General features: G+C 42.2%; 1 protein-coding gene across 3 annotated transcripts in view; it reads right to left on the minus strand.

Moving 5' to 3' along the window:
• arhgef10la (Rho guanine nucleotide exchange factor (GEF) 10-like a) overlaps positions 1-24,308 on the minus strand; it is a 105,866-nt gene that overhangs the window by 71,156 nt on the left and 10,402 nt on the right. For 2 of the 3 annotated variants that reach the window (XM_069149750.1, XM_069149758.1), the window contains exons 2-14: positions 23,919-24,221; positions 21,671-21,698; positions 15,925-16,073; positions 13,665-13,742; positions 13,442-13,569; positions 12,080-12,175; positions 11,214-11,322; positions 9,947-10,047; positions 9,423-9,500; positions 8,021-8,200; positions 6,900-7,016; positions 2,414-2,506; positions 1,354-1,524 (exon numbers count right to left, since the gene is read on the minus strand). In XM_069149750.1, coding sequence (XP_069005851.1) covers positions 1,354-1,524; positions 2,414-2,506; positions 6,900-7,016; positions 8,021-8,200; positions 9,423-9,500; positions 9,947-10,047; positions 11,214-11,322; positions 12,080-12,175; positions 13,442-13,569; positions 13,665-13,742; positions 15,925-16,073; positions 21,671-21,698; positions 23,919-24,216 — 1,626 coding nt within the window. In that variant the 5' untranslated portion in view covers positions 24,217-24,221. The remainder of the gene's footprint in view (positions 1-1,353; positions 1,525-2,413; positions 2,507-6,899; positions 7,017-8,020; positions 8,201-9,422; positions 9,501-9,946; positions 10,048-11,213; positions 11,323-12,079; positions 12,176-13,441; positions 13,570-13,664; positions 13,743-15,924; positions 16,074-21,670; positions 21,699-23,918; positions 24,222-24,308) is intronic. The other variant, XM_069149767.1, reaches the window with a different exon arrangement.

A 24,308-nucleotide genomic window follows, 5' to 3' on the forward strand; every position in this document is an offset into this window, starting at 1 on the left:
GCAAAAGGAAATAGCAACCGAAAGCTTTTTATCACTTCGGTCCAGCTTCTTTTCTGACTGCCTAAATCAATACTTTATATTTTATGCACACTGCACCAAACGAAGCCGGGCTCATCACAATTAAAGTGACGCTACAGCAGGCAGGAGGTTAAATCCAAATGAGGAGTTCACATCCTTACACTTTGATGTTTGTATGTTCGGAAGGCAAATAATGAAACTCTCCGCTGCGTCCATTTTACAACCTGCGGTGCAGTAATGCAGCTGACCACATTTCATAAAGGAGGATTTCCTATCTACGAGCCGGAGCTGATTTTCTACTCAGATTGCTCACAAAATTAGTAATTAGTCCGACCTGGACATCTGTTCGATGGCCACCAAAATCATACAGCTCCTTCGAGCTGTATGATTTTGGCTGCTATGAGAACACAACCTTACAGTCTCCAAGCATCAATAGGCACAGAGGGCATTGCACCATGCATATGTGTGTGTGTGTGTGTGTGTGTGTGTGTGTGTGTGTGTGTGTGTGTGTGTGTGTGTGTGTGTGTGTGTGTGTGTGTATATGAAACCCATTCTCACTCACATTGTTATCTGCCCTATTCTGGTGACTTAGATACTTTGAGACAAAGAATGAATATTTCATTGGCTGGTTATGGGGGCAATAGTGGAGAGACTGCTTCCTATTGGAATTCTGCACTGTCACCACAGCAAATGGAATTCTGTGTGAGTGGAGGAGATTGGCCAAATCAGCTCATCTCAGAGTCTTGGAAAGAAAGGGCTGATAGAGAAGGGGGGAAAAAAAAAAAGGGGCGGGGGGCGTTAGAGCGAAGAAGACAGAGGAGGATGCAGTCACACTGGAGAAAGGGAAGAAGAGTGCATGAGTGTAGCAAGGAGAGTAAGCAAGGGGGTGCAAGAGGAGGGGTAAAGTGGAAAAAGAGAGAGGAAGGGGGAGACCAACAGGGTGAAAGAGATAGCTCTCTTACAGTTTCCAATTAAATGTCTCATTTACTCCCTAATTCCTCTTATTCGGAGCAGCATTTGTTCAGATTTGCAGCGGCTGGACCGTAATTTCGGCGCGGTAATGGAGAAGCAACGCCTCTGCCGCTGCATTTGCTGCTGTTTAGGGATGATAATGGGCATCATTTCTATGAGATAATTTCTCTAAATAAAAATGCCTCCCTAGATTAATGTTTGGGAGAGTGATATAAGCGATTGCTATTTACAATTTTAATTTCTAGGTGTTTGGCTCACAGCGATAACGATGCAGAGGAGGTACAGGGCTCGCGGGCCGACTCGCAGCTGATTTGATTGCAAGTGCACGTGTGCGTGAGGCAGAGCGCGTGCGTATTCAGTCACCTTACTGAGCAAGCGATCGCTGACGCTACGGGCGAGCAGTTGAGTCTCCGCAATCTGGTCGGCGACTCGTTTCTGTTCATTCAGCTTCTCAGCCAGCATCTCCAGCTCGGTCAGAGCGAGCTGCAGGGGCAGACGGTCCACGTGGCCCTTCGGTGTGTTCTTAAGCATGTCCTAAAAAGGTCACAAGGAAAGTTTTAGGTGAAGGTGCTGCAAGTTAATAAAAAATATATACACCCCTCTCTGTTTATGATTTAGTAGTAAAAATACAGTTTTCACCTTAAAATGTTCAAAACTGAGTCAAATGCTCTTTTGGAATTTGGGTGTATGAGTGCCAGAGTTTCCTGAGGATTTAGGTAACTGTGAACATCACACTGCCTCTCCAGTGGTTATGTAAACTCCACAGAGCTCTAAAGCGATAAAAACAAATTTTAAAAAACTCCAACTGATCAAAGTCTGTTGGACTGCATGTTGTGTGCCTTGCATATCTATCATCTATAACCCAGTGAAAAGCTCGCTGTTGTCTTGATATGCATCTCAGATGTTCTGCGTCGCCTTCAGCTCCACTTCCCTGTAATGTATGATTTAATGCATACACTTCCTCTTTGGAGTGCTGAGTTTAGGTGGGAAGAAAATGCCTGATTCACATTCATAACTTATCTTTTGAATTCATGGATAATCAATGCTTACTGAGGGATGAAATGAGCTTTTGCAGATCCAGCAAGTCAAGCTCAAATCCAAATCTTAGCTCAAAATAGAAAGTGGAAGTCAGGCTATATAGCCAGCAATATGAAAAACTGATGTGGCCAGCTCCTTTTCAAGCTTTGGCTAACCACAGGGTGAAAGTATGTGATGTGCGACTTCTTGTACTTCGGATAAGTAAATATCCATAATCGATTCTGTGGCCCAGCAGCTTTGCATCTTTATAAGTGCGTGTGCTGCTGAATCTTTAATTTGTCTCCAGTTTCTCCTATTGAAAGTGTTTAAGCTGGTAAAGACTTAGAGGGATTGATTAAATTAAAACAAATTAAAGGACCAACTGTGTATAGACGACATTTTATACCTGCAGGAGCAATATGAACTGAGGGAAGCGCTGAATGGGCTTCACCATCAGGCCGTACAGAGTGATCCGGTCAACACTAGACGCCTGCTTCTTCTGCAATCAAAGGAGAGAAAACAAAATGCAGTTAGAAAACTATTCTTGTACAAAAAGGCCATCAAGAGTAAACTATTAATCCTACTTGAAAAGGAGCTTGTCAGAATTCTCTATTGACCATGAGGGCATGTGAGTGGGTGAATGACGTATGGAAATCATGGTCTGTTAGTCATGAGAGTATAAAAGAGACTTTTTATTTGCTATGTCTAATGTGTTACTGTGGGCGCAGGTCAGGAAGAGAAATCATATCAGTGCAGTGTTAAGTCTGAGCCATGACACCATGAGTTTGAAAAGGCAAATCATGAGATGTATTTAACACATAGTGAAGTATAAAAGGTTGGAGAAGATCATTTGAGAGAAACTAAACTTGAAAAATTAGAAAAAATGCTTGTTGCTGAAACTTGGGAGCTCTGATATCATCTGCTAAGTAGACGAGCTGACACAAAAACCCGATTTTAACATACTTAAGAAACGTTGTCATTTTAAACGATGTAAAGAACTGTTCGTAATGTAAAATGAATTGGGTTAATATCTATATAATGATGAAAGACTATATATTCTGTTCGTTGAAATATTACGATCCTTAAATTTTCTTTCTTCTTAGCCCTTAACATTGCAGTTTAATAAATTCATAAATATCAAAGTTTTTCTCATGTTTCCAGCCGAGTGAAATAAATGATGAATTCCTCCACCTTTAAGTGGACCTGCAGTCACTATCTCATGTATCATCACATACAGTACTGCACATCATCAAACTATATCAATAAATGTAACACTAATTAAAAGGCACGGTATTTGGTACAAAATTGTGGTATCTGATTTTTCAATATTGAATTGTCGCTAAAATATCAATCATATTAAAAGGTGATTTCTGTTTAATAAAAACGGCATTAAGTCTTCTCACAGAGTACGATTATGGATGTATGTATATGGATCATGTACAGTCAAGAAATGAATGAATGTAGGTTTCAGATCGTAACTCTGGTTCTATAAATGTGACATTCTGTCATTGTACTTGTTCGATATAAGGAGTAGTGTGACCTGCCTAAATCAACAACCTGTAGAGAGGCAGGATGCAAATGTTACAGGGCTCCACTTTTCTGGATTATTTCATGTTATTGCAGGTGGTGTCTGACAGTCTGTCTTAGGTCACAGAAGCTCTAATTGAAAAGGTAAAAGGACTGCACTTACAGATGTGGAGCAATTATTTTGGTAACCTTCCACAAAAAAAAGAGAAGAAAAAGAAAATACAATTTTCTCTGAATTAATTTGAATATGATAAAAGTGGTGGTGGATCTGACTCGATCTGATTGGAAACCCGACGATACTACCAAGTTTAATGGCAGTCTATGGAGCCAGAAGCTTTTTTGAGCCGATCTCTAGTTGCTCTCGGTGGTATTGCAGTTAAAGACTTGCGCATCTGCCTCGTTTTTCAGACCCGGAAGCTACGTCTACTTCCAAAAATATAGTCTATGGTCATTACACTGTTGGAAGACCCATGACCAGTGACTGAGACAGAGCTTTCTGACACCCGGCAGTATGTTTCGCTCCAGAATGCCTTGATCGTTGTAATATTTCTTTATGTCCAGCACAGATTTAAGGCACCCCATGCACGATGGATCAAAGCGGCCTTGAAACAGAACTGAATCTCTGTCATGTCTCACAGTATGGTCCAAGACCACTGTTTCTGTTTTTGGATTACCAAAGAATTTACCCTGTTTCTCTTCTGTGTGTAGCAGCCCATGATGTTACACTGTAAGTGGGCCTTAGCAGGAAACCGTCTGGCTACAACAGAGCAAACACCAACCTATATGTGTTGTACACAATCACTCGACAAGAACACCAGAGGTCAATGATCAGCGGCCAGACTGCTATTAACTCACAGGTGAAAGTAGGAAACCAGGGATCTCAAAACATTTGATCTGCTTGCTCCAATGTTCAGCGACTGGACAGTTTCATACCTTTTCACATGTAACCTCGTAAAGCAAAGGATCACACCTGAGTGGACCCCATAAAGTTCGAGGAGCCCAGTGTACAACCTTTTCCACCACACGACTGGGCCACGATGTCACCAGAGATGGGCTCTTTCTCGCTTCGTGCACAAAAACGGTTGGAGTGGTGTCAGGCAGAGACAGCGGTGGGTAAAAGGGGTTTTAAGAGAACCTCTCTAGCTCCCTTTTGGAAGGCAGTCATGTACAGTGAAACGTGTCAAACACCGGTAGCATCGAAAACCATAACACCGTCTTAGATGATTTGAGCGGCTGCAGTCGCCCAACCCGAGGACATGATCTGAATTTTCTCAGCTGATAGAAAGGTCCTGTCTTGTAATAATCACTGATGGGAAACACCAACGGTGGCGAAGTAAGACTGCTGCTTCCCCACCAACCACAAGTGACCGGGGAACGACAGGCTGTCAATATTTCTTCATGAAGGAAGTGAGTAATTAAGTCTTATGTAAACAGGCAAGGGAGATATTGACAGGCTCCAGTAAGACTGCTTGAATGATGGGTTAGGAAACATTGAGAAAAGTTCAAAGCAGAGGTCTTCGGAGCTCCACTCGGCTCCTCGTATTTAGAACCTGAGTCAGGCTGGGTCCAAAATAGCCTGGCTCCGCCCAGCTGAGTGCTCAAGCCTAAGTCTTTATTAAAAGAAGATGGAGTAGATTCATGGGTCACTGTTTACAGTATATTTACATAGGCATGTTAGCGACTCACTATAAATGCAATAGACATGGATCTAGTTGTGTTATATTAAACATTTAGGAAAATTCTACATTGTTCTCCAAGATGCATCTTTCGTTAATGTCATATACCTCACTGAGTAGAATTGCATTTGTTGCCAGGCAACCTCGACAGCAAAGCAAGAAAGCGATGGCATTTACCGGTATCAACTGTCTCCTGTGGAAATTTTGGGATAAAAAACACTCGATACCTACTTTTGATATTTAAAACAAAAGCGGGAAACGGGCAAGCGTGGATATATATCATTGGACCTGTCAAGTGGACACTTCCCTCCACAGCAGATGTGAACTATTCGGCCCTCGACATCTCCAGCAGGTTCAATAATAAATCCTGCCATCCAAGCAACAGCCGCCTACACACCAGCTTGAACTACTGAATAGGGTAAAGCTTTACTGCATTGTATGTAAATATAAGACTTCTAAAAAACACTATTTGCTTCATAAATAATAACCAAAAGAAACACAATGACCCAGAGGTTTTATGTATTGTCTAATTTGATATTTTTTAAGTTCTTTACATGGTTGGTTCTACAGTTGTAAATAATCTTTTTAAAATGATATTAAAATCTTTCACCTGATCTTTGCTAAACTCACCTTAATGGTTCTGTGCAAAAGCAGCTTTAAATTATAATGTTGGCGTCCCGTGAAATGAATAAGCCCATCTATAATTTCCTTTCATGCGTATGGTCATGTACATGCATGCAGTGGCTGCACAATATCTTGAAAGGAACATAATAAAGGTTGTCATTGATTCAGATTATTTATTATTTGGTTTGTCGCGCATGACCACTGAGAGCTGCAACAAGCAGCAGGAGAGACGGAGGAACCTTTCAACAGATGGAACGGGATGCACGTTATCTGCAGTTACATGCAAGGCTGTCAGCGGTGTGATCTGCGTCTGTAAATCAGCATTACAGCTCAATGATCTGGGTTGCACTCATGCCCGAAAGCTGGGCCGCACAGGGAATTTGTTCAACTCAGCACATTTAAATCATTTCATGGCACCCTCCATGCAGCCCTGGCACTTTTTTTTTTTTCCTCTTCGTGATGCCTAATTAATGTCGGCAACGTTAAGTAAACAGCGAAACACATCTCGATCGTCTGGTCGTGGGAAGTGGTCCGTTTTTCACTTTCCTTTCTACATACAGAATAAACAGATGTGTTTACACGTTTTCTGGTTATTATTTGAGGTCTTATATACTGTATACACACAGAAAAACACACATACACATATTAGTGTGTAGAGAAGTATACAAATGCATAAAAGTTATTGTCAGATTTTGAGAATAGTGATGTGATTTTAACATGAAAACAGGACATATTATCAAACTGGACAACCATGGAAAATTCCAGGATTTTAAGGAGCCCATTTTAGACACTACTTGAATGGCATCGAGGTAAATCACAATTTTGTGCAAGTAATGACCTTTTTATTCACTGAACCTTTTGTCTGTCTCCTTGGAAACCTGAGAATTATTTATTACATGGATCCTTCAGCTGCAGAGCTTTGCTAAATTCAACATCTGCTGAACACCAAAGGGAAAAAAACAAACAGGAGCTACAACACAAATGGATTACTTTAATAAATAAAAGTTAAAATAAAAATAACAACAACAACATACAAATGCTATGTTGTGTCCACGTTGAGCTCACCTTTAAGAATTCCAGAAAAGCTGGTTTGGACATGCACGCCTTTTTGATGAGAGCCATGGCATTGGTGAAGTTGTTCACATATTCGCTGTATACATCCAACACCATGGACTTAGAAAACTGTGGAAAGCAGAAGACAAAAACAAATAAACAAATTTGTGGCAGCAGCCCCACAATGAGGCGGTCGAGTACTCTGCCATGTTTTGTCTTTGCAATGGCATTCACACTCATGTAATTTCCTCTTGACATTTTGAAATTTCTATCTAACCATCCGATTTGCGGGCACCCTGTTGGTAATTTCAATGCAAAGAGAGGCTAGAAAATGGATGTTTAAGTATAGTGCTTAAAAAATGGTTTGTTTACCATTCCAGTTACTGCGAAACACCCTTCACGAGCCATTTAAGAAGTTGGGCAAAGAGGAATGAGGTGGCAGAGTTTGTGTGTGTGTGTGTGTGTGTGTGTGTGTGTGTGTGTGTGTGTGTGTGTGTGTGTGTGTGTGTGTGTGTGTGTGTGTGTGTGTGTGTGTGTGTGTGAGACTGAGTGGGAGGGGGGGAGTTATGGGGCTGTCTGTCGTGCGGTAAACATTTATTCTCTCTCCTCAATTAAACCCACACTAGGCAGCTGATAGTGGCAGTTTGAGGGGAGCTGGGGAATTGGTCTTTGCTCGCACCCTCCCTCAGGACCCTGCCTCTCACATATCACTACAAGCCCTGCAGGTACACATACATTACCACATGAAAAAAAGAGTCTGCTCAATGAGGAGTACACAGTCCCGCTACTTTCCCCTTTCCAGTGTGGCCTCATTTGGTGGTAGGTCTTAGGGATATCAATGGAGCAGCTCTATAATGGCCAGCGGAGGATGGAGTCAAACCAGCCGCTCTAACAGGAGAATAATGAGCGGACCTTATGGATGAGCACAGTGCAGAAACTCACAAAAGAAACCTGAGCACTGAGCACCCCCCCCCCCCCTTCCTTTTGAGGAAGAAACAAACAAACAATACATTCAAACACACACACACACTCACATCTTGGTCGATATATATATATATATAAAGGCAGACAATAAGCCTCCAGGTCCATTTCTATTTCACATACATCCCATGAACATGTACAGGCAAACTAACCGAGGCCACAAATAAGTCTCCAATTTTCTCGCTGCTGTCCCACTCGGCCACACGTGACGCCAACGCGATCTGAAACATCGAGTGGCACTGTGTGATCTCCCGGACTCGGTAAAATATGGGCCGAATCTTCCGGGGACTCAGGATGCGTGGTTCAGCTTCCATCAGCGGTCTGTGGTACTCCTGGTGACAGAGAAATTGGGCTTTTAATTGTTGTTGATGTGTACAGCGTGTGTTTGTGTGTTTATGTGGGTGGGTGGGTGCTTAAGATGAGTCACAAATCCACATCCTTTAAGCATCTCTTTCTTTTTTAGACGCATAAATCAACAACAGAGGGCTAAGTGAGAAAAATCCCGTGAATCGGAAGAACATGGGGAAAATGTAGTCGTTGTTCCTGGAAAGACAGCCACAAGTAGGATTCTGTAAAACAGCGTATCGAAAAATGATTAAAAAAATGGCAAAAAGCAGCTCCCAGCGGAGTCCGAGATGTGAAAGTAACATGGTGAAAAGGGGGCATTGATTGATTCTTCAGTGTGCACTCATGGATATATGATTATAGCACAGAGAAATTAATTGACAGGCTCTTTGTGGATGGCGAGCCAGCAGACATGACGTCTTTGAAACTGAACATGCTGAAGTGTAGATAATATTATGTAGGAACCAAAACATGTAAGATGAAAACAGTATTTAGCCGCAGTGTTGGCAATTTTTGTTAATGTTTTCCAAGTGTTATCTCTGTGAAGCCAATACTGCAAATTAATCACTGACATGAGGAACATCCGCAACATGAACAACTGAGGAATTTGTTCTATAGTAATGATTAGTTACAACCCTCACTGTCTAATTGTGCTTTGTGGCCTTTCAGTTCTTGTGTTTATATGTCTGAATGAATTGAATTTACTACTTGGCTGGACCGTCTGAGTTTAAAGAGAGATTTCAAAAAGAACTAAACCCCCTCCAAAGTATCACAAGTAATAATGTCACCCGACAAACCACCCTCGCATCTTGAGAGTGAATGATTTTGCAGCGCATAAAGCAGCCATTGATCGCTGTTGATTCCATTTTAGTAGGTGCTCCTCTTATATTTTTTTTTATTTGTGATGAGGAGATAACAAGTCTCCTTTTCCCCTCTAAAAAGAGAGATTAAAGAGGAGAGTTTGCGATGCTTCCTGCGCTAGCCTGACAGTCTGTCTCTCTCTCTCTCTCTCTCTCTCTCTCTCTCTCTCAGCATCAGCGTGATGCCACAAAAACGAGGGCGGCTGTTTCATCAGGATTATTTATGCTGAGACACCTCGATAATTTGATGGATATCACCACTTCTCTTTTTCGGTGTAATTCATAATGGCTAAAAATTGTGACGATATTGCCTGTGGCAGAAGAGGACAACGTGACGAAAGCGGCTCACCTGCAGGATCCTCCTGAGAGACTCCAGGTAGCTGCGCTCGCTCTGAATGACGGAGCTGAGGATATGGCGTCTGACAACCTGTGCAGACAACAGACCAGTCAAGGAAATCTAGCGCTAAGAGGACATGATTGTGCTGCAGTATGTGGTGGGCTTTCAGTTAAGCACGGCGCTGGTTGACGGATTGCACAATAATCGTGTGCTTGTTGCAGGAAGGAAAAAAAGACTTAAAGAGGAGCACGTCTGTTTGAACGAGGCCTCAATCGGAGGGCTGAATTGTTGGATTTCCTTTGACATGTAAGCGGCTGTTCTAGCTGGTATAAAACAAACTGCGTCTCCAAACAGGACAAAGAGTTTAGAGATTATAGATATGTAAAGAAAAATACTTTTAACAGCCTAAAGCTTTATCCCAAGGCTACTGGGGAAGGAATATGTTCACATAAAAGAGCGCATTCAGTGCAGCGCATATGCAGGCTGCACTATCAGAAGAAATAAAGAGAAATATTTGCACGATGTGTCAGGCGCACCTGGTGGCTGGTCAGCCCCTCTGGCATCGGGCTCAGTTGTGGGGGAGGATGCTTCATTTCGGACACAGCAACATCCAGGTATCCTGCATCATCCTCCTCTTCTGCAGAAAGGAAAAGGGAGAAAGACACAGACTGGTAAAAGAGTGTTCGTGTGTGTGTGTGTGTGTGTGTGTGTGTGTGTGTGTGTGTGTGTGTGTGTGTGTGTGTGTGTGTGTGTGTGTGTGTGTGTGTGTGTGTGTGTGTGTGTGTCAAAAAAAAAAAAATGAGACAAGGAGCACAACAGAAAGGCAGCCTTCAGATTTCACTGCAGCTGGAGACACACTGCGACACACTAAGTTTTATTACCTCTACAATACGAACAGACTTTTGTACTCTCGGAAGAAAATAAAAAAAAAAGAAAAGAAAGAAAGAACAGTGAAAGAGAGAGAGAGAGAAAGAGGCTGCAGCAGAGGCCTTTGGGGAAAAAAAACAATACTGTATCTCTGTATAAAAGAGCCACAAAGAAGTGTGTCTGCAATTCTTTTTTTTTTTTTTTTTTTTAAACACGATCTGACACATTCTCATCTCAACATTGGCACGAATACGTTCGACAGTTTAAAAAAAACTTAAAGACAGCTCCCACCGTTCCAATTAAAGACTTTGGAATGATAACAGAGGATTGGTGGAGAAGAAATATAATGCTGTGCAGATTTCCCTCGATCAATACCTAAAAATAGCAGCACTGGCCTCTTTACCTCTTTGTGATGGCGCTGAGATTTGTTCGAGACGTGGGTTTGGTGTCTTTGGTTTTATGGGGCTGCTCCGTTCTCCATTAATGGATGCTAATCTCCCTCTATTGTTAAGATGGGGGGGGGGGTGGGATAAGGTGGGGTTCCTATAACACAAGTAATGAGGGGTTGCTTCATCTTTTTCCTTTCTCAAGCATCAAAACCTTTACTCAACCGTGTGGTCTGAAAACTGAGAGAGTTGATCTGTTTTATTTATTACAGTTATAATCAGTGAGATCTCCTTCTTTCACAGTGCTTTCATTTCTCTCTGAAGGGATTTGTATGAAGAAAAAGGCTTTCTACTCTATCTGCCTGGAACACTACTTTTGGCTGGGTGAGCTTTATACACAAGCAACTGCCTATAATTCAAAGTGTCAACTGTAAGGAGTAACAAAATCCAAACTTCATAACCAATACCCATTACTAAAAATGGGAAAACTTTCATCCGTAAAAAGCCAGCTGACCAAGATTTATAAACTTTTCAGCCTTTCCCGCATTACCCAATTGATCTTTTCTCTGCAGGAAGGAAACTTTTCGCATGACGGCTATTTTGGTCCTCTCGAGCCCATCCTTCGTGCCGCTTCTTGCCGCCTTCATGAGCTGCTGAACCTGGTTGGAAGGAGCAGACAGAAACAACAAAGGAGCATTAGAGTAGGAGGAAAGTGTCATGCTGAGGCGACTTGATAACCTACGGTTCTCCTCGGGAGAGAGATGGAGGGAGAGTGGCTCTCAGTTAGGCTCATCGTGAATCTCACACCATCTGCGCCTCCCCGTGGGTCGCTGTACAGCCTCTAATCAGAGAGTCTATGAGCGTATCATGACGAGATCATGGCAGCGAGCGAGTCCCACATCAGAGTAGCGGAGCTGCGTTGCTCAGCGTGGGAGAATTCGGCTGACCACAAACTCCCCCCTGAACATCACGGCGGCCCTGCAACCAGACTCCACGGACCCAGAATATACCCACAGTGGTAGTATTTTTAAACGACGCTACTTCTGGAAAGTAGGTCATTAATTGGGGGCAAGTTACACTGGTGTTTATGGAAGTAAATACGCAGAATATTACTTAATAATTCATGTGTACCATTAATGTGTCTTGGTATTAAACCGGGCAGTAAAAAAAAAAAAAAAAATAAAAAAAGAGAAAGACCAATACAGCAGCCCGAGAGTCTCAAAGCAAAGTCACAGTCCGAAGGAAAGTTAGGAAGGATGGAGCAGAGAGTCATTTAAGACTTTGTGTTAGCAGAGCATACAAAACAGCACATTTCAGCTCTGGGTGATCATCAATCCTGTGGGCAAACATGTAGCAGAGGGGATTAAAGCTCTGCGAGGAAACAGTGTGATGGAGCTGCTGCTGCTGGAGATATACCTTGATGTCATAGTTGTGCTTTCCAGACAGCCTCATGGCCAGTTCACGTTTGGTCCTGGCACACCGTTCCCTCAGCCGACACACTTCAGGGGAGAGCTACAGGTGATGGACGGGGATGGGCGGGGCGTGGGTGCAGGATGTGTTTTAGCCACAAGAGGCGAAGGGAGGAGGAGGAGGAGGAGGAGGAGGAGGAGGAGGAGGAAGGTTGGTAGGGGGAAAAGGAAAATAGAAATGGAGGCAAAGTGATCAAGGCAAAAAAGAAGCAAACGCACCACTGGGAAATAATCACAAGCACAGAGACTGAAAGCTCGGAGAACTGCTTCGGTCAAAAGGGGTTGTCTGCTGTATGAGACTGATGGCCACTGATTTATAGAGGACTGGAAGGGGAGTGAGGGGGGTGGGTGTGGGGGTGTGGGTGTGTGTGGGGGGGGGGGGACTGTTGGCAAAAAAATAAGCAAACCCTGTAGCAGCTCTTTCAGGTTTCTCAAACAAACAAGAGGAGAACTTCAGGTACACTCAGTGAAAAGTTAATTGGGCGAAGCTAATTAAAAACTATGTGTTTTTGATGGTCGAAAAAGCAATGCTGGGCTATATTAGTCCGCTGTTGTTGTTGTTTTTTCAATAATTATTAAACCAGTGCAGCTGAATCCTTCCTTTTTTGCTCAGCGGCCTGGGACGAGCATAACAGGAGAAATGTGGGGAGATTTCCACACCACACCCTCCTGTAATTACCTGGGCAAAAAAAACAGGAAGCGTTTTGTTCCCTTCTCAAGGCACTGATTTAACTCTTGGATTACAGTGGAGCAACGGAAAACACCTTCAATATGTTAAAATATGTAAAGGTAGGTGTAAAACTATACATTAATAATGATTCAAATCAGCAAAATACTTGTGTGACTGCAGATTGTCCTCATCCACGCGGCGGTGGATGCACGTTTAAGGCTGGTGGAGCAGAGGAGGAAACGCAGCACAGTGTGAATGAGCACACAGTGCCATCATGTGGAAGAGAGACGCTCCGGAGCGCAGCTCTGATTGTCAGCATCCTTGGCAGGAAAAGAGGCGAGGAGATCTGAGGCTTTTCGAACAGAAATGGCTGGTGTTTACTTTCATCCCACAATGAAAGTATAAAGCTAGACAGCCCGTTATATATTTTTCATGATCTTTACAGTTTCCTTCTCGTTCTCTACATTAATAAAGACGACTGCACGAGAGGAGCAGCGGATGAAATATTCTCCTTGATTATTTTTAAGCGCTGGAAACCCGACCAAAACAACCTGGTTGAGCTTATCGCGATGCCATTTAAAACATGCAGAGAAGACAGTGTGTGTGAAATAAGTGGATATCACGTATGCAGTCACACACCTTGCTGCGTGTTGGCAGCTTGGCCTCGTTATCCGATTGCTCGTCGTAGCTCTCGAACTCACTGGAACTCCAGCCATTGTCTGCCTGCTTTGGACCGCTTTCTCTCTGTACATCTTCATAGATCATATCTGTTATACAAAAAAAAACAAAAAAAAAGAGGTAACACACCCAGATTCATGATTGGGCAAACATCCTGAACAAATATGATTCTGCAGCTACTAACCTTCATCAGGAGAGAGGGGCTCCTCACTGGGAACGTCATCATAGATCACTTCTGTTTCAGCTTCAGGCGCACACGAAGCTGGCAAAGAAAACCCGTTCCATCAAAGTAAACAAACACTGTTTTGATGCAGAATAATACAATGTTCTATCCTTTATTTCCCTTTCAGTTAAATAGTTGCACTTCTTGTTGTTGGATAATTCTTTCATGTTCCTTCAAAAACAACACACACACAGCTTTACATTGCCTGACTCTTTCTGGGTAAGCAGAAAAAAGATAAAAAAGATGGTGGATCTTTCAGCCTCTGGTATTTGAATATTTACATACTTATTGTATCATTTGCATTTATAGGTTTTCTCCTCGGGGAGATCTGGCATACCTGGCGTACATGTTGCCATAATGGCTTTGCTTGTGTGACAAAGCATGATTGTATCCAGCTTGTTTGAGCTATTGACCCGTTCTATCTCCACGCTTGGCAGGATTTGTCATTAACTGCTTTGAGAGTGTTTCAGCCTAATTTAGCTCAGTGAGCTTTATTGATTTGGTTTTAAACTGTGATTTGTCTGAAACACTTTCTCCTAAGCCCCGAACAGCAACAATCACTGTTTTCAATTAATCTGACTGAAGATGTGCATTCTGCCATGGATTATTCCAAATAACCTTGGACACGAGCCAGCAGATGGACAAAGATCAACTTTTTTTTTTTTTTTTTTAAAGAGGATTATCGTAGCACAAAAGTTCTTTCACTCACTTTCCTACACTTGAGCATTCAGAAAGGATTCACAATAGAGAAGAAAACGACTGGATTTGGGGCTATCAGACAGACTATCGGCATATCTACAAAGTGACTGGGCCTCTTGGGAACATGGCTGCTTACTTCAAACGTGGCAAACCCTCAGTTCCCTGCTCAGATTTCTTACTTTTGTTTAACTTTTCTTTACAGCAATACAATGACACTCCAGTAAACTCATTCATAGGTCGCAGAGAGACTGCAGGCAAAAAAAAAATAAGACACTGTTATTGTTAATATGTGCTTACTGTTGCAGATAGGAAAGAAAAAAAACACACAGTAAGGCGCTTTCAAATTAATGTCAGATAATCACTGCAGTATGTGCCACAACCCAACCTGACAGTACACGGCTGCTTTTACAAACAAGAAAGCCCCCATTGTTCATAATGAAGCATATAAAGCACATTTGGTCAAACGGAAACAAAGTGAGTCTAATAAACAGTTCTTCCCGCCACAGCAGGTTTATACATATGTATGCAAAGTATTTCCAGGAGTCTGATGTTTGCAGACTGAAATTAAAAAGCAGCAAGTGTAAAAACATAAATGCAGAAGTGTAATAGATTCCTCATTAGGATCAGCACGAGGGCAGTCATTTATCTTGTTTTAAGTTGCCTTGCATTTTCCACTCCCTGTTATTAACTCTAGATATCAGTAAGAAAGAGGGGGTTCATGTACTTTTATTATTCGATCAGCTTAACCACACCGTGTGCATTCTTAATTAGAGCCGAGGCCTGTGTGTGTGTGTGTGTGTGTGTGTGTGTGTGTGTGTGTGTGTGTGTGTGTGTGTGTGTGTGTGTGTGTGTGTGTGTGAATACATCAACAGAGTAGGGACATAAGAAATGTCGTGCAGTACTGCAGGGCTCCTTTACATCTCGCATTTCTGAACCACCTTCAAATAACAACGGCACTGCTGACCGAGTCGAAATCCAAAAGCAATTTTCCCTCATGGAAATGGTTCTCTATTGATCCTCATCCTGAATTAATTGGATTCATGTCATGTCTGTGTAGAAATCAAATCACAGCAGAGACCGTCTGTGTGTGAGAGCGAGTGTGGGTGTGTGTGTATTGTGTCGGTATATATTTGAATGGAGCAGTAGTAGGTGTGTGTCTTTATGTGTGTCTGGCCTTTCACCAGAGAAATCAATGAGCCATAAGATGACCGTAGATTTGTAATATGGTGTTGTTGCCACCTTTGATCAAGGTCAAGGGAAGCAATGTGTAGTACTAACAAAATACTGGTGCACAGTTTATACTGCCGGTGACATTATGGTGGGGTCCACAGCTCTGCGCAGCTTTGGAGGTCCAATTGCTTTTCTATCGGATTTGTCCGCAATGTGAACACTATAATACGCAGGTGGAATGAGTTTGAATCCCAGAGCAAGCTTAGATTGAATCTTTTTGCTCTGAAATTGAAGCCCTTGATCTACACTATAAGGTGCATCAGTTCACTGTCAATAGAAGTTAGTTTTCTACCTTCAGAGATGTCCCTCGAGCTGCCGCTTTCCGTGATGCTTTCTTTGCCTCGGTGTCCCGAATCAGCCGACGGTGCCGCGGGAAGACCCCGAAGCTCCTCACCCACATGTGGAGCTGCAGTGCTGGGCTCGGCTGCTGCTGCTGAGGCCCTGGAAGGTACCCAAACATTATCACAGTTAAACTAACAACCGAGTGCTGCGTGTCTCATTACAAGTTAATTTCGGTGAGAGGAAAGGGAGGCAGAGAGGCTGGAGGTCACAAATAGTTCTTTGCCATCCAAGCATACAGACGCACACTCCCTAAAGTCTAAGAGAACACATACTGCCGGCTATTGTCACATTATTAGGATGTTTTTTGAAGCAACTTCATGTTAAAAGTAGGAACACTAGTTTTTTTCCCACATGGGCGAACATCTTGTGTTTCCTGTTCCTTTTGTGTTGTCTGTTTATTTGATAGGAAAGAGAGATATCTTAAAAAAACAAATAAACAGATTTTAAGGAAATTTGTCAGAAAGTGAGGACACGGGCCGGTGAAGAAGTAAGTCATTTTTGGTGTCAATTTGCAACGTGGATCGAGAAAGACGGTGTTTCCACTGCACAAAATGAATGAAAATCATCGGACGATGTATCCCACAATTCTCTACCTCAGTTTGTATTTCAATGCCGTCGTGAACAGATTTAACATTTTTCTTTCAAAATTGTATCACCAATAACAAACTTAGAGGATTGTTAAGCTGTGTTGGAGGTGTGGGCTTTCTTTATTTATTGCTCTGTTGTTGTCTATGTGGGCTTCACAGGCCCTGTGGCTATGAAACTTCTCCAATCGCAAAAAGCCTGAAGTCAAACTGAAAACAGTAACAAAAAAAAAAGAAAAGAAAAAAAAAAATCAGAATTACAGAATTCAGTCCACAAAGCCACATGTGAAGAAGAAAGAAACAAGATCATACCAAATGTTTGTTGCTTGTGTTAGTTAATGTGTTCGTGAGCACTGGCAAATCATTATCTGACATGCCTGCGGCTTACTATAATCACCAGCAGCTTTTTGAATGAAAACATGTCCTGAACCAGCTATTAAAAACAGATTCTACCATTACAGGGGAAAGACTTTTTGACACAGCTATCACAATGCTTGTATTGATGCTGCCAGTGAGGTATAGGACCTCCCCCACATGACTGATCACAGCTGATGACAGCATCCAGCGTGTAGGAGAGCTCCATCTACACTAATTAAATCTGTCCCTCTGCTAAACACCTCAGCAACACTTGCAATGCTAGCAGCGGCACCAGCAGCAGCCACTCAGACTGATGGGCGACTTGTAGACAAACAAGACACGCCAGGAAAATAATGTGCACAAAATGCTGTGATTTGAGGCTGTTAGGGAGGAGGCCTGTCAGGCTGTTGCTGTACTTTCAAATGTCAATGGAAGAAAACTATCTGGATTCAACAATCTTGTAAGACCGCATCGGGCACAATAACAGGTGAACCATGTAGGTCACTTTATGTGTGAGGAAGAAAAGAAAGCACAAGGTTGTTTGTAGCGCCTGCTTTATACGGATATGAATAAGTGATACGATTCACGACATGAGAATGAAGTCAAATGTGTCAGTCACAAACAGCGGCTTTAGAATACTTTTTTTCCAGATAAACATATCAGAAAACGCAAACAAAGTTTAATCTGGTAACCTGGCGGTGTCCTCCTATTGCTCCCATCTTTAGTCTTCACTGTGATTACAGTCTGGGGAATCTGCTCGAAGGGCGGACCAATCAGCAACCAGTAGGGGTGTGGCTAAGTGTGATGATGTTTAAGTCACGTGTTTGTTTCTAAATGTAGTTCTACATGCTCGATGAAGCAACGTAGTAGTGGAATGTGAAAGTGTGGAATGATGGAGGCCCAAAGAGAGAGAATATTACAAGCACATATAATAACATATGTTAACTACATATGAACATAGTCTGGTTGTGTTTGTGCCACGTTCTCCCTCTAAATAGATGCCCTGCCAACATGCCGTATCAGACCTACTGATAGCAACCATTTGGTTTTTGCAGAGGTGTCAAGCTGCAAACGACTGCAAGGTATTACTCTGATGCATTCTCTATGACGCGGGATCATTCATCTCAATCTGAAGGACAAAAATGATCTCCACCCACATGAAAACGAAAAAAAGAGCTGCTTGTCAACTCATTTCCAACGATAAACTGATCCCTTGTCATTAAAACTGCTTGCGTGGAAAAGAGCGGCGCCAGAACAATAGCGATGCACAGCTCCGTCGGCCTGCCCGTATGCATTCGTGTCAGGTATGAGTGATTGGAGCATTGTGGCTATCGATTCAGGCATATCTTTGCACACCCCTTCACAACTTATCTGTGCCTATAAGCCCCAGTGAGTCATACAGCTCAAGGAGAGAAACAGGAATCATTTTTCAATGCAAAAGACATAGCCCGGGGCAGAGCACAGCCTAAAGTGGAAGCTGCTTGAATGCAAATCTCGCACTTCCATCTGTTTCCATTGCCTTCAGCGACTGCACCCGGGCAGTGCTGCATGCAGAGCTCTGCTCGCTTTGGCCCCTGATCTCTCCTGGGCATCGCTGTTCTTCATAACTGCATGAGCATTGTGCTGACCGCACTGATGGAGCTTTGTTTGTCCTCAGGTCATGTCTCCTCCACAAACTAATGCCCACTCCTCACAGATAACCATTCCCATGATGCACCAGGGTGGTGCTGCTTTCGCTGTTCTGTACATGACAGACTCCAATTAGACAGCAACTAAAGTGTCTGGTTCACAGCTCCGTCACGTTATTTGTGTACAACTTTGCTTGTAACGCTTGTAGGCTACCATTTTTGTTTTCTCCTTTTGCTTTCACTGCACACCTAAGTGAGGCAAGTACAACGAGGTGAGAGGCCATCAAACAAAGTGTCTGTGAAAAATAAATTTATTTCCTGAGCTACACTGGATCAGTTTCTTCGCAAAGGCAAAAGTGTGAAGTTCTGCAAGGCTGCAAAAAGGGCAAAAAGGTGAACGCAAAAAACAAAAAACTTATAGGGGGGGAAAAAAAACCTGTAAAAAACTAAGTAAAGTAATACTGTATAAGGTCAGAGCTCTGGGTACATAAAACAGACGCATACGTGTCTCGTTGTCATGGTATCTTTTGTGTTAATCTCTTTATTGCGGAGGTCCGGTTCAATTCGTTTAATGAAAACTATCTGTCAAGGGATAAAGAGTGATGCCAGAAGAAAATGCTGGTGTCAAACACTCACGGGAGAGAAATGCTGCCCTGAGCCTCGCTGCTGTAATGGGCTGCTGTGCTGTCATTGCAGTGTTAAGAAAAACCCATATTTCCGCAATAACAATCACAAAGTAATTTTGGCAATTTTATTCTAAAAGTGCTGACAGATGTGCTTGGATGTGCTGACAGTCTTAACACCTTGATCGTGGAAAGTGCTATTGATAGCTCTTCTTTTGAAAGGAACACTATTGACTAAACCAACGTGGAAATGTGCGCTCAGCAGAAATCCCCCTGCATGAGAAATTGCCAAGACCTCGCTGGGACTTTATCGCAGACACACACACATGCACACACAGCAGAAACAGACACACACATAAAGCCACTCTCACACCTGTGCACGAAATACAGGCCCCTCATTTCAGCACAGGAAAGCCCACAGGAATCCAGTGTTTCTGAGCACACTTCCTGGAAGCACAGGTGTGTGTGTGTGTGTGTGGGGTGGGGAGTATAATGGGGGGGCAGGGTCACCCAAATCGGGGCCCCTGCATGGCATCATCATGCAGGACATAAAGATACATAATGATCTGAACCAGTGTGTTTTTAGACTATTTTTTGCTTTGGTTTGATTAAACGAAACAAACAAGAAAATGGAAAATGAATTGGTTTCAATCTACTCGGCTAGAAACTATATTTCAGTTTTTATTTCACTTTGTTTAATATTGATGTGATTCAAATTGCTTGGGGGGTCTAAAAAAAAAAAAAAAAGGATTGCTGCCTTTCAAATGCAGAGTCTGAGCTCAAGCTCACCGCGAGCTAAAATGTCCGTTGGAAAGATTGTCTGTGTGTCGATCAGCTCCTGGGCTGCTGTTCGGTAGGTGACTTTCACCGCTGACCTCCCCGTGGAGTCGGGGAGGCAGAAAGACAGTTGCCTTGGAGGAATCAATAAACTATCACGTTATCATTTACTGTGCCGAGGCCTCGAAGCCAAATGCCTTTTTGATTGAACGAAAGATGATGTCTGACAGCATCAGCACGGAGGTCATTTCACTTATACACCTACTCAGCCAGAAATGTATACTGTGACTATACAGTTCATTTCACATTACCAACACTGAAGACGTGAGATGAGATGGATTTGAATATTTCTATAGAGGGATGTGGAAACTCTCATCCCTGAACTCTACAAGTATTATGGGTCGTTTCCCTTATATCACAGCAGAACTGAATTGAATTTACTGTAACTGGGAAACAAACATGCTTTTATTTTAAAGGTTCTGTGAAGACCTTGAACACCCACGCAGCTTTTTTCTGCTATTCTAGCTGATTACACCACTTCTTAGGTGGGAGGAATTATATAAAATAATAACAGGGACATACTGTAAGTGTAATCAATAAACTTGAACTTAAACACGTCTTTTGCATAGTTAATGCGTGCTCACTGGAATGAATTTCTATAGAAATATAATTTATTTTCTTGCTATGAAAAGTAAAAATGTCAGCTGTAATCCGAAATATGCAACCTACCCTGAGTTGAAGGCATGCGTAACGATTTGATGCCATGTAAATAAAATAAAATCAAATTAGTAGAAAACTTAATGAAAGCTTTGAGCATCACAAATAACATTCGATTCACCTGCATTGTACTGGGGCGGAAAATAAAAATATTAAAAGCAGTTAACTCAATTCTTCAGCAGAGAAAACCAGTAGTATCTACACAAATATCCCAAAGGTTCATGTGTAACCCTCGGGGTGACCTTTTCAATTAAATTCACCCCACGGATACAGCCTGGTGGACCGAAATGCACAATGCAAGGCGGGTTGGTTCAGGCAAGGTGCAAACACAAGCAGGACAACAGATAACAGGCATGGAGCAGAAACATGGGGGGCTGACTCTTTGTCAGCAAAGTGACAAAGAGTGGAGGAGTAAAGGAAGTGTGTACATAAACACAGGAGGCTAATGACGAAGTGTGAAAACGTGAGCAGGGAGGTGGGAACGATCAGGTGAAGCAACAAGCTGAGAGGGAGGGCCGGTTGGAGTGGATGGACTGAAGAGGCAAGAGGCATAGTAGAGGAAAACTAAAACCAGAATGAATAATGAAGAGCAGAACACCACAACCATGACACTTACTGAAGAATTATGAAACATAAACGGGGAGGGATTAGGGCCTTCAAGTAAAAGTCGAATAGTTCCCAGCAAGTATCAGATGGCGTTTTTACTTAAAATGCTCATTCCTATTCTAGTCATCATGAGTTTCCTATGGTTTCCACCTCCAACTGTATCAGCAGCATTACTGTATACCTGACAGTACCGCTCGTCAGTCTGTCAGTGTGACGTACCATCTGGCATCGAAATGTCATATGAATAGATGTAGCATGACATCACAGGGTTTGGATGGAGTGTAAGCATGACATTATCTCCGGCATAATAATATAGCGCTGATGTGGTCTTGTGTTGATTTACGCTTTCCACCACCTTTCAGTGATTTTCACCCATGCTGTGATAAGAATCAGAGAAAACTTACCGGCTGGGTGACTCAGTAACTGGAACATCTGCCAAAATGAGGAAAACAGAGAAAACATGAGACAAGCTGTTCCAAAGCAAAGGAAGAAAATAAATTAAAGAAAAACATGTGTATTTGTTCTCTCACACTTTTTGTATACAGTAGAACTTTTAAAAAAAACATCACTGTCAAAAAATGGATATGCACTTGCTTGAGGGCACCTTTGTGTTGAGGCAGTAAAAACAACCGGTGATGAAGTATTACCGAGTCGAGATAATTACAGAATATGTGGAAAATAGTCAAGCATACCATTGATTTTGCCTGGTTGTAATATATTCTACCAGCAAAGGTACGTACAACAGAGGCGTTGTTAAACAAAGGCAATGATCGATTTTCTTCGGATCTCATCATGTAAAGTCATGTCATCTGGTGAGGGAGGGGATCTGAATCTCAGCTGCGCTCAGCCCCCGATTACATAACAGACCTCCGCTACGCACTAGTATCAACGCCCAGAATTCCCCTATGTATTATCACAGCCCACTTAACGGATTACCACACATAGACTTGGTAAAAAAAAAAAAAAGACAAAAAAAAAGGCCTTTTAATTAAGACCTAATCGCTTCACTTTGTCCAACAGAACTTCCTCAAGACCTAAATCTCCCTCTTTATCTGGCCGTGTAATTACCACTGCTTGTTGGCCAACATTAGCCAGGTAGTAAATATATCACACTTATATCTCCATAATTTCATCCAATTAAGAGGAAAGTTAACTCTGCTCCCTAATGCCTGTCCGCCTCAGGCAACAATAAATCCTGTTAGGCAGAGATTAAAACAACATACAGCTGGCTGAAGTCACTCAAAGGGTGTGTGGCTACAGAAAGACTGATCATTGAGTAAGGACATTTATATAAGAGTTCATTCAAGACAAGTTATTGTACAGAGGGTAAGTGGGTAGTGGTTCATTGTTATGCCTAGAAGCAGTTTGATGACTGTGTACATGTCGAGAGGAGAGTAGATGGGTTTTGGTTACAGTACAGCAACTCTAATTATCTTTACACGTGTTCAATCAACTGTGTAAGCTCACACCCAACAATAGTGGTGCAAAATATCACAATAGCCGACAGCAATTTCCACCAGAGTGGTTAATAAAGTTGTAATTTATTTATACTTTAATGTTACCATTTATTTGCAATAGTCTGTTGTAGCCAAGAGAAGTGGAGCTGTTTTTTTGATTAGTTTAACCCCAAGCACCCACACAGATGTTTTCACTTACTGCGCTGATAAAACCTTCAATTTTCGTGTTCGCCGTCCATGTGGACTCTCCCTTGTGTACGGTAAATACGACCCCATTTGAAAGCAGCATTTATACTATTTATACTTGTACTTCACGATATTTTACATGTATTTATCAACTTAACCACCATTTATTTGGTATATCATATGAAGTTTTTAACCCAAAACATTTTTATCAGCAAATTAAATACAATGCATTGCTAATATGATTCAAACAGGATGTAATATTTCCAGGGTTAGTTTTCATGAGTAAGGGTGATCCAATATAACAAACATAAGCCTCTTATCAAGGCCATATATAATGAATAGTGTTGCACCGATGCTGGACAGTGATGCAACGTTAAGGGAAGCCAGCTAGTGTTAACCACTTACATGAGAAATGTGGCGTAACATTGAAATTAATAATCCATTATCCACTGCAAGAGCAATCACTGTCACTGAGGCTAAGAGATAAGCTAGCAAGCTGTTGAATGTCTGCAGTATAACCACCTTGCGTTTGGTAGCGGCTTGTAAACTCGTTTTCTACTTTTAGCGAGACACCAGCCCGATAGTAAAAAAATAAACCTCATTGGTCAGCTGAGTGTCGCATGACTGACTAATGCAGTTAGATGATTGGTCAGCTAAATGTTTGACTTCCTGTATCCGTTATAAATGAAAACCAAACATTGTTCAGTTCAACAGCACCATAAATTACAGTCTCCAAAATAATCATTAAAATATATCAACACCTCTCTCAATCAGATTGAGTAATATCTAACCATTACAATCCTTATTAAGGAGGGATTTATAGCTTAGCTGATATTTTATGCCTCATCTGTCAGTTTTACTAATTGTTATGGGTTTGTTTTTGTTTTTTTAGATCAATTATATAGATGGTGTGGTATTGTTGGATTATTTTAAAGGCTTTACAGAGTTAAGCCTGCAGCAAATAGCAATAGTTTACAAAATATATTATATTATATTATATTATGATTACCTGTAGCAGGGACTGAAGCCACATCCTTGGGGACAATGTCCTCCTGTCCAGCAGGAGGTGATGTTTTCAGAGGTTGTGTGCCGTCTGTGACCGGTGATGATAAACTGCCCGATGTCTCACTGTCCTCTTTTTTTGGCGGCTGGACAGGTGTGGCAGAGTCCGAGCTGATCCCTTTACCGTCTTCCTGAAGTCTCTCCTCGTCTGTGCTGTCGTCAAACACGAACTCTTCCCCTTTCTCCTCCTCCTCCTCCTCCTCTGCGTCCTCTTTCGGGGGTTGCTGAGACATCATGGTAGACATAATTGCTGAAAAACAATCACAATTCAAGTGTAAACAGTTTCGTTCTGAAAAGATTCTTCGACATATTTGACTTTTAAAAATGACTGATACCA

This window comes from Embiotoca jacksoni, unplaced genomic scaffold (genome assembly GCF_022577435.1).
Source record: "Embiotoca jacksoni isolate LCO1_2020_lvr unplaced genomic scaffold, fEmbJac1.0.p SCAF_1, whole genome shotgun sequence".
NCBI lineage: Eukaryota > Metazoa > Chordata > Actinopteri > Embiotocidae > Embiotoca > Embiotoca jacksoni.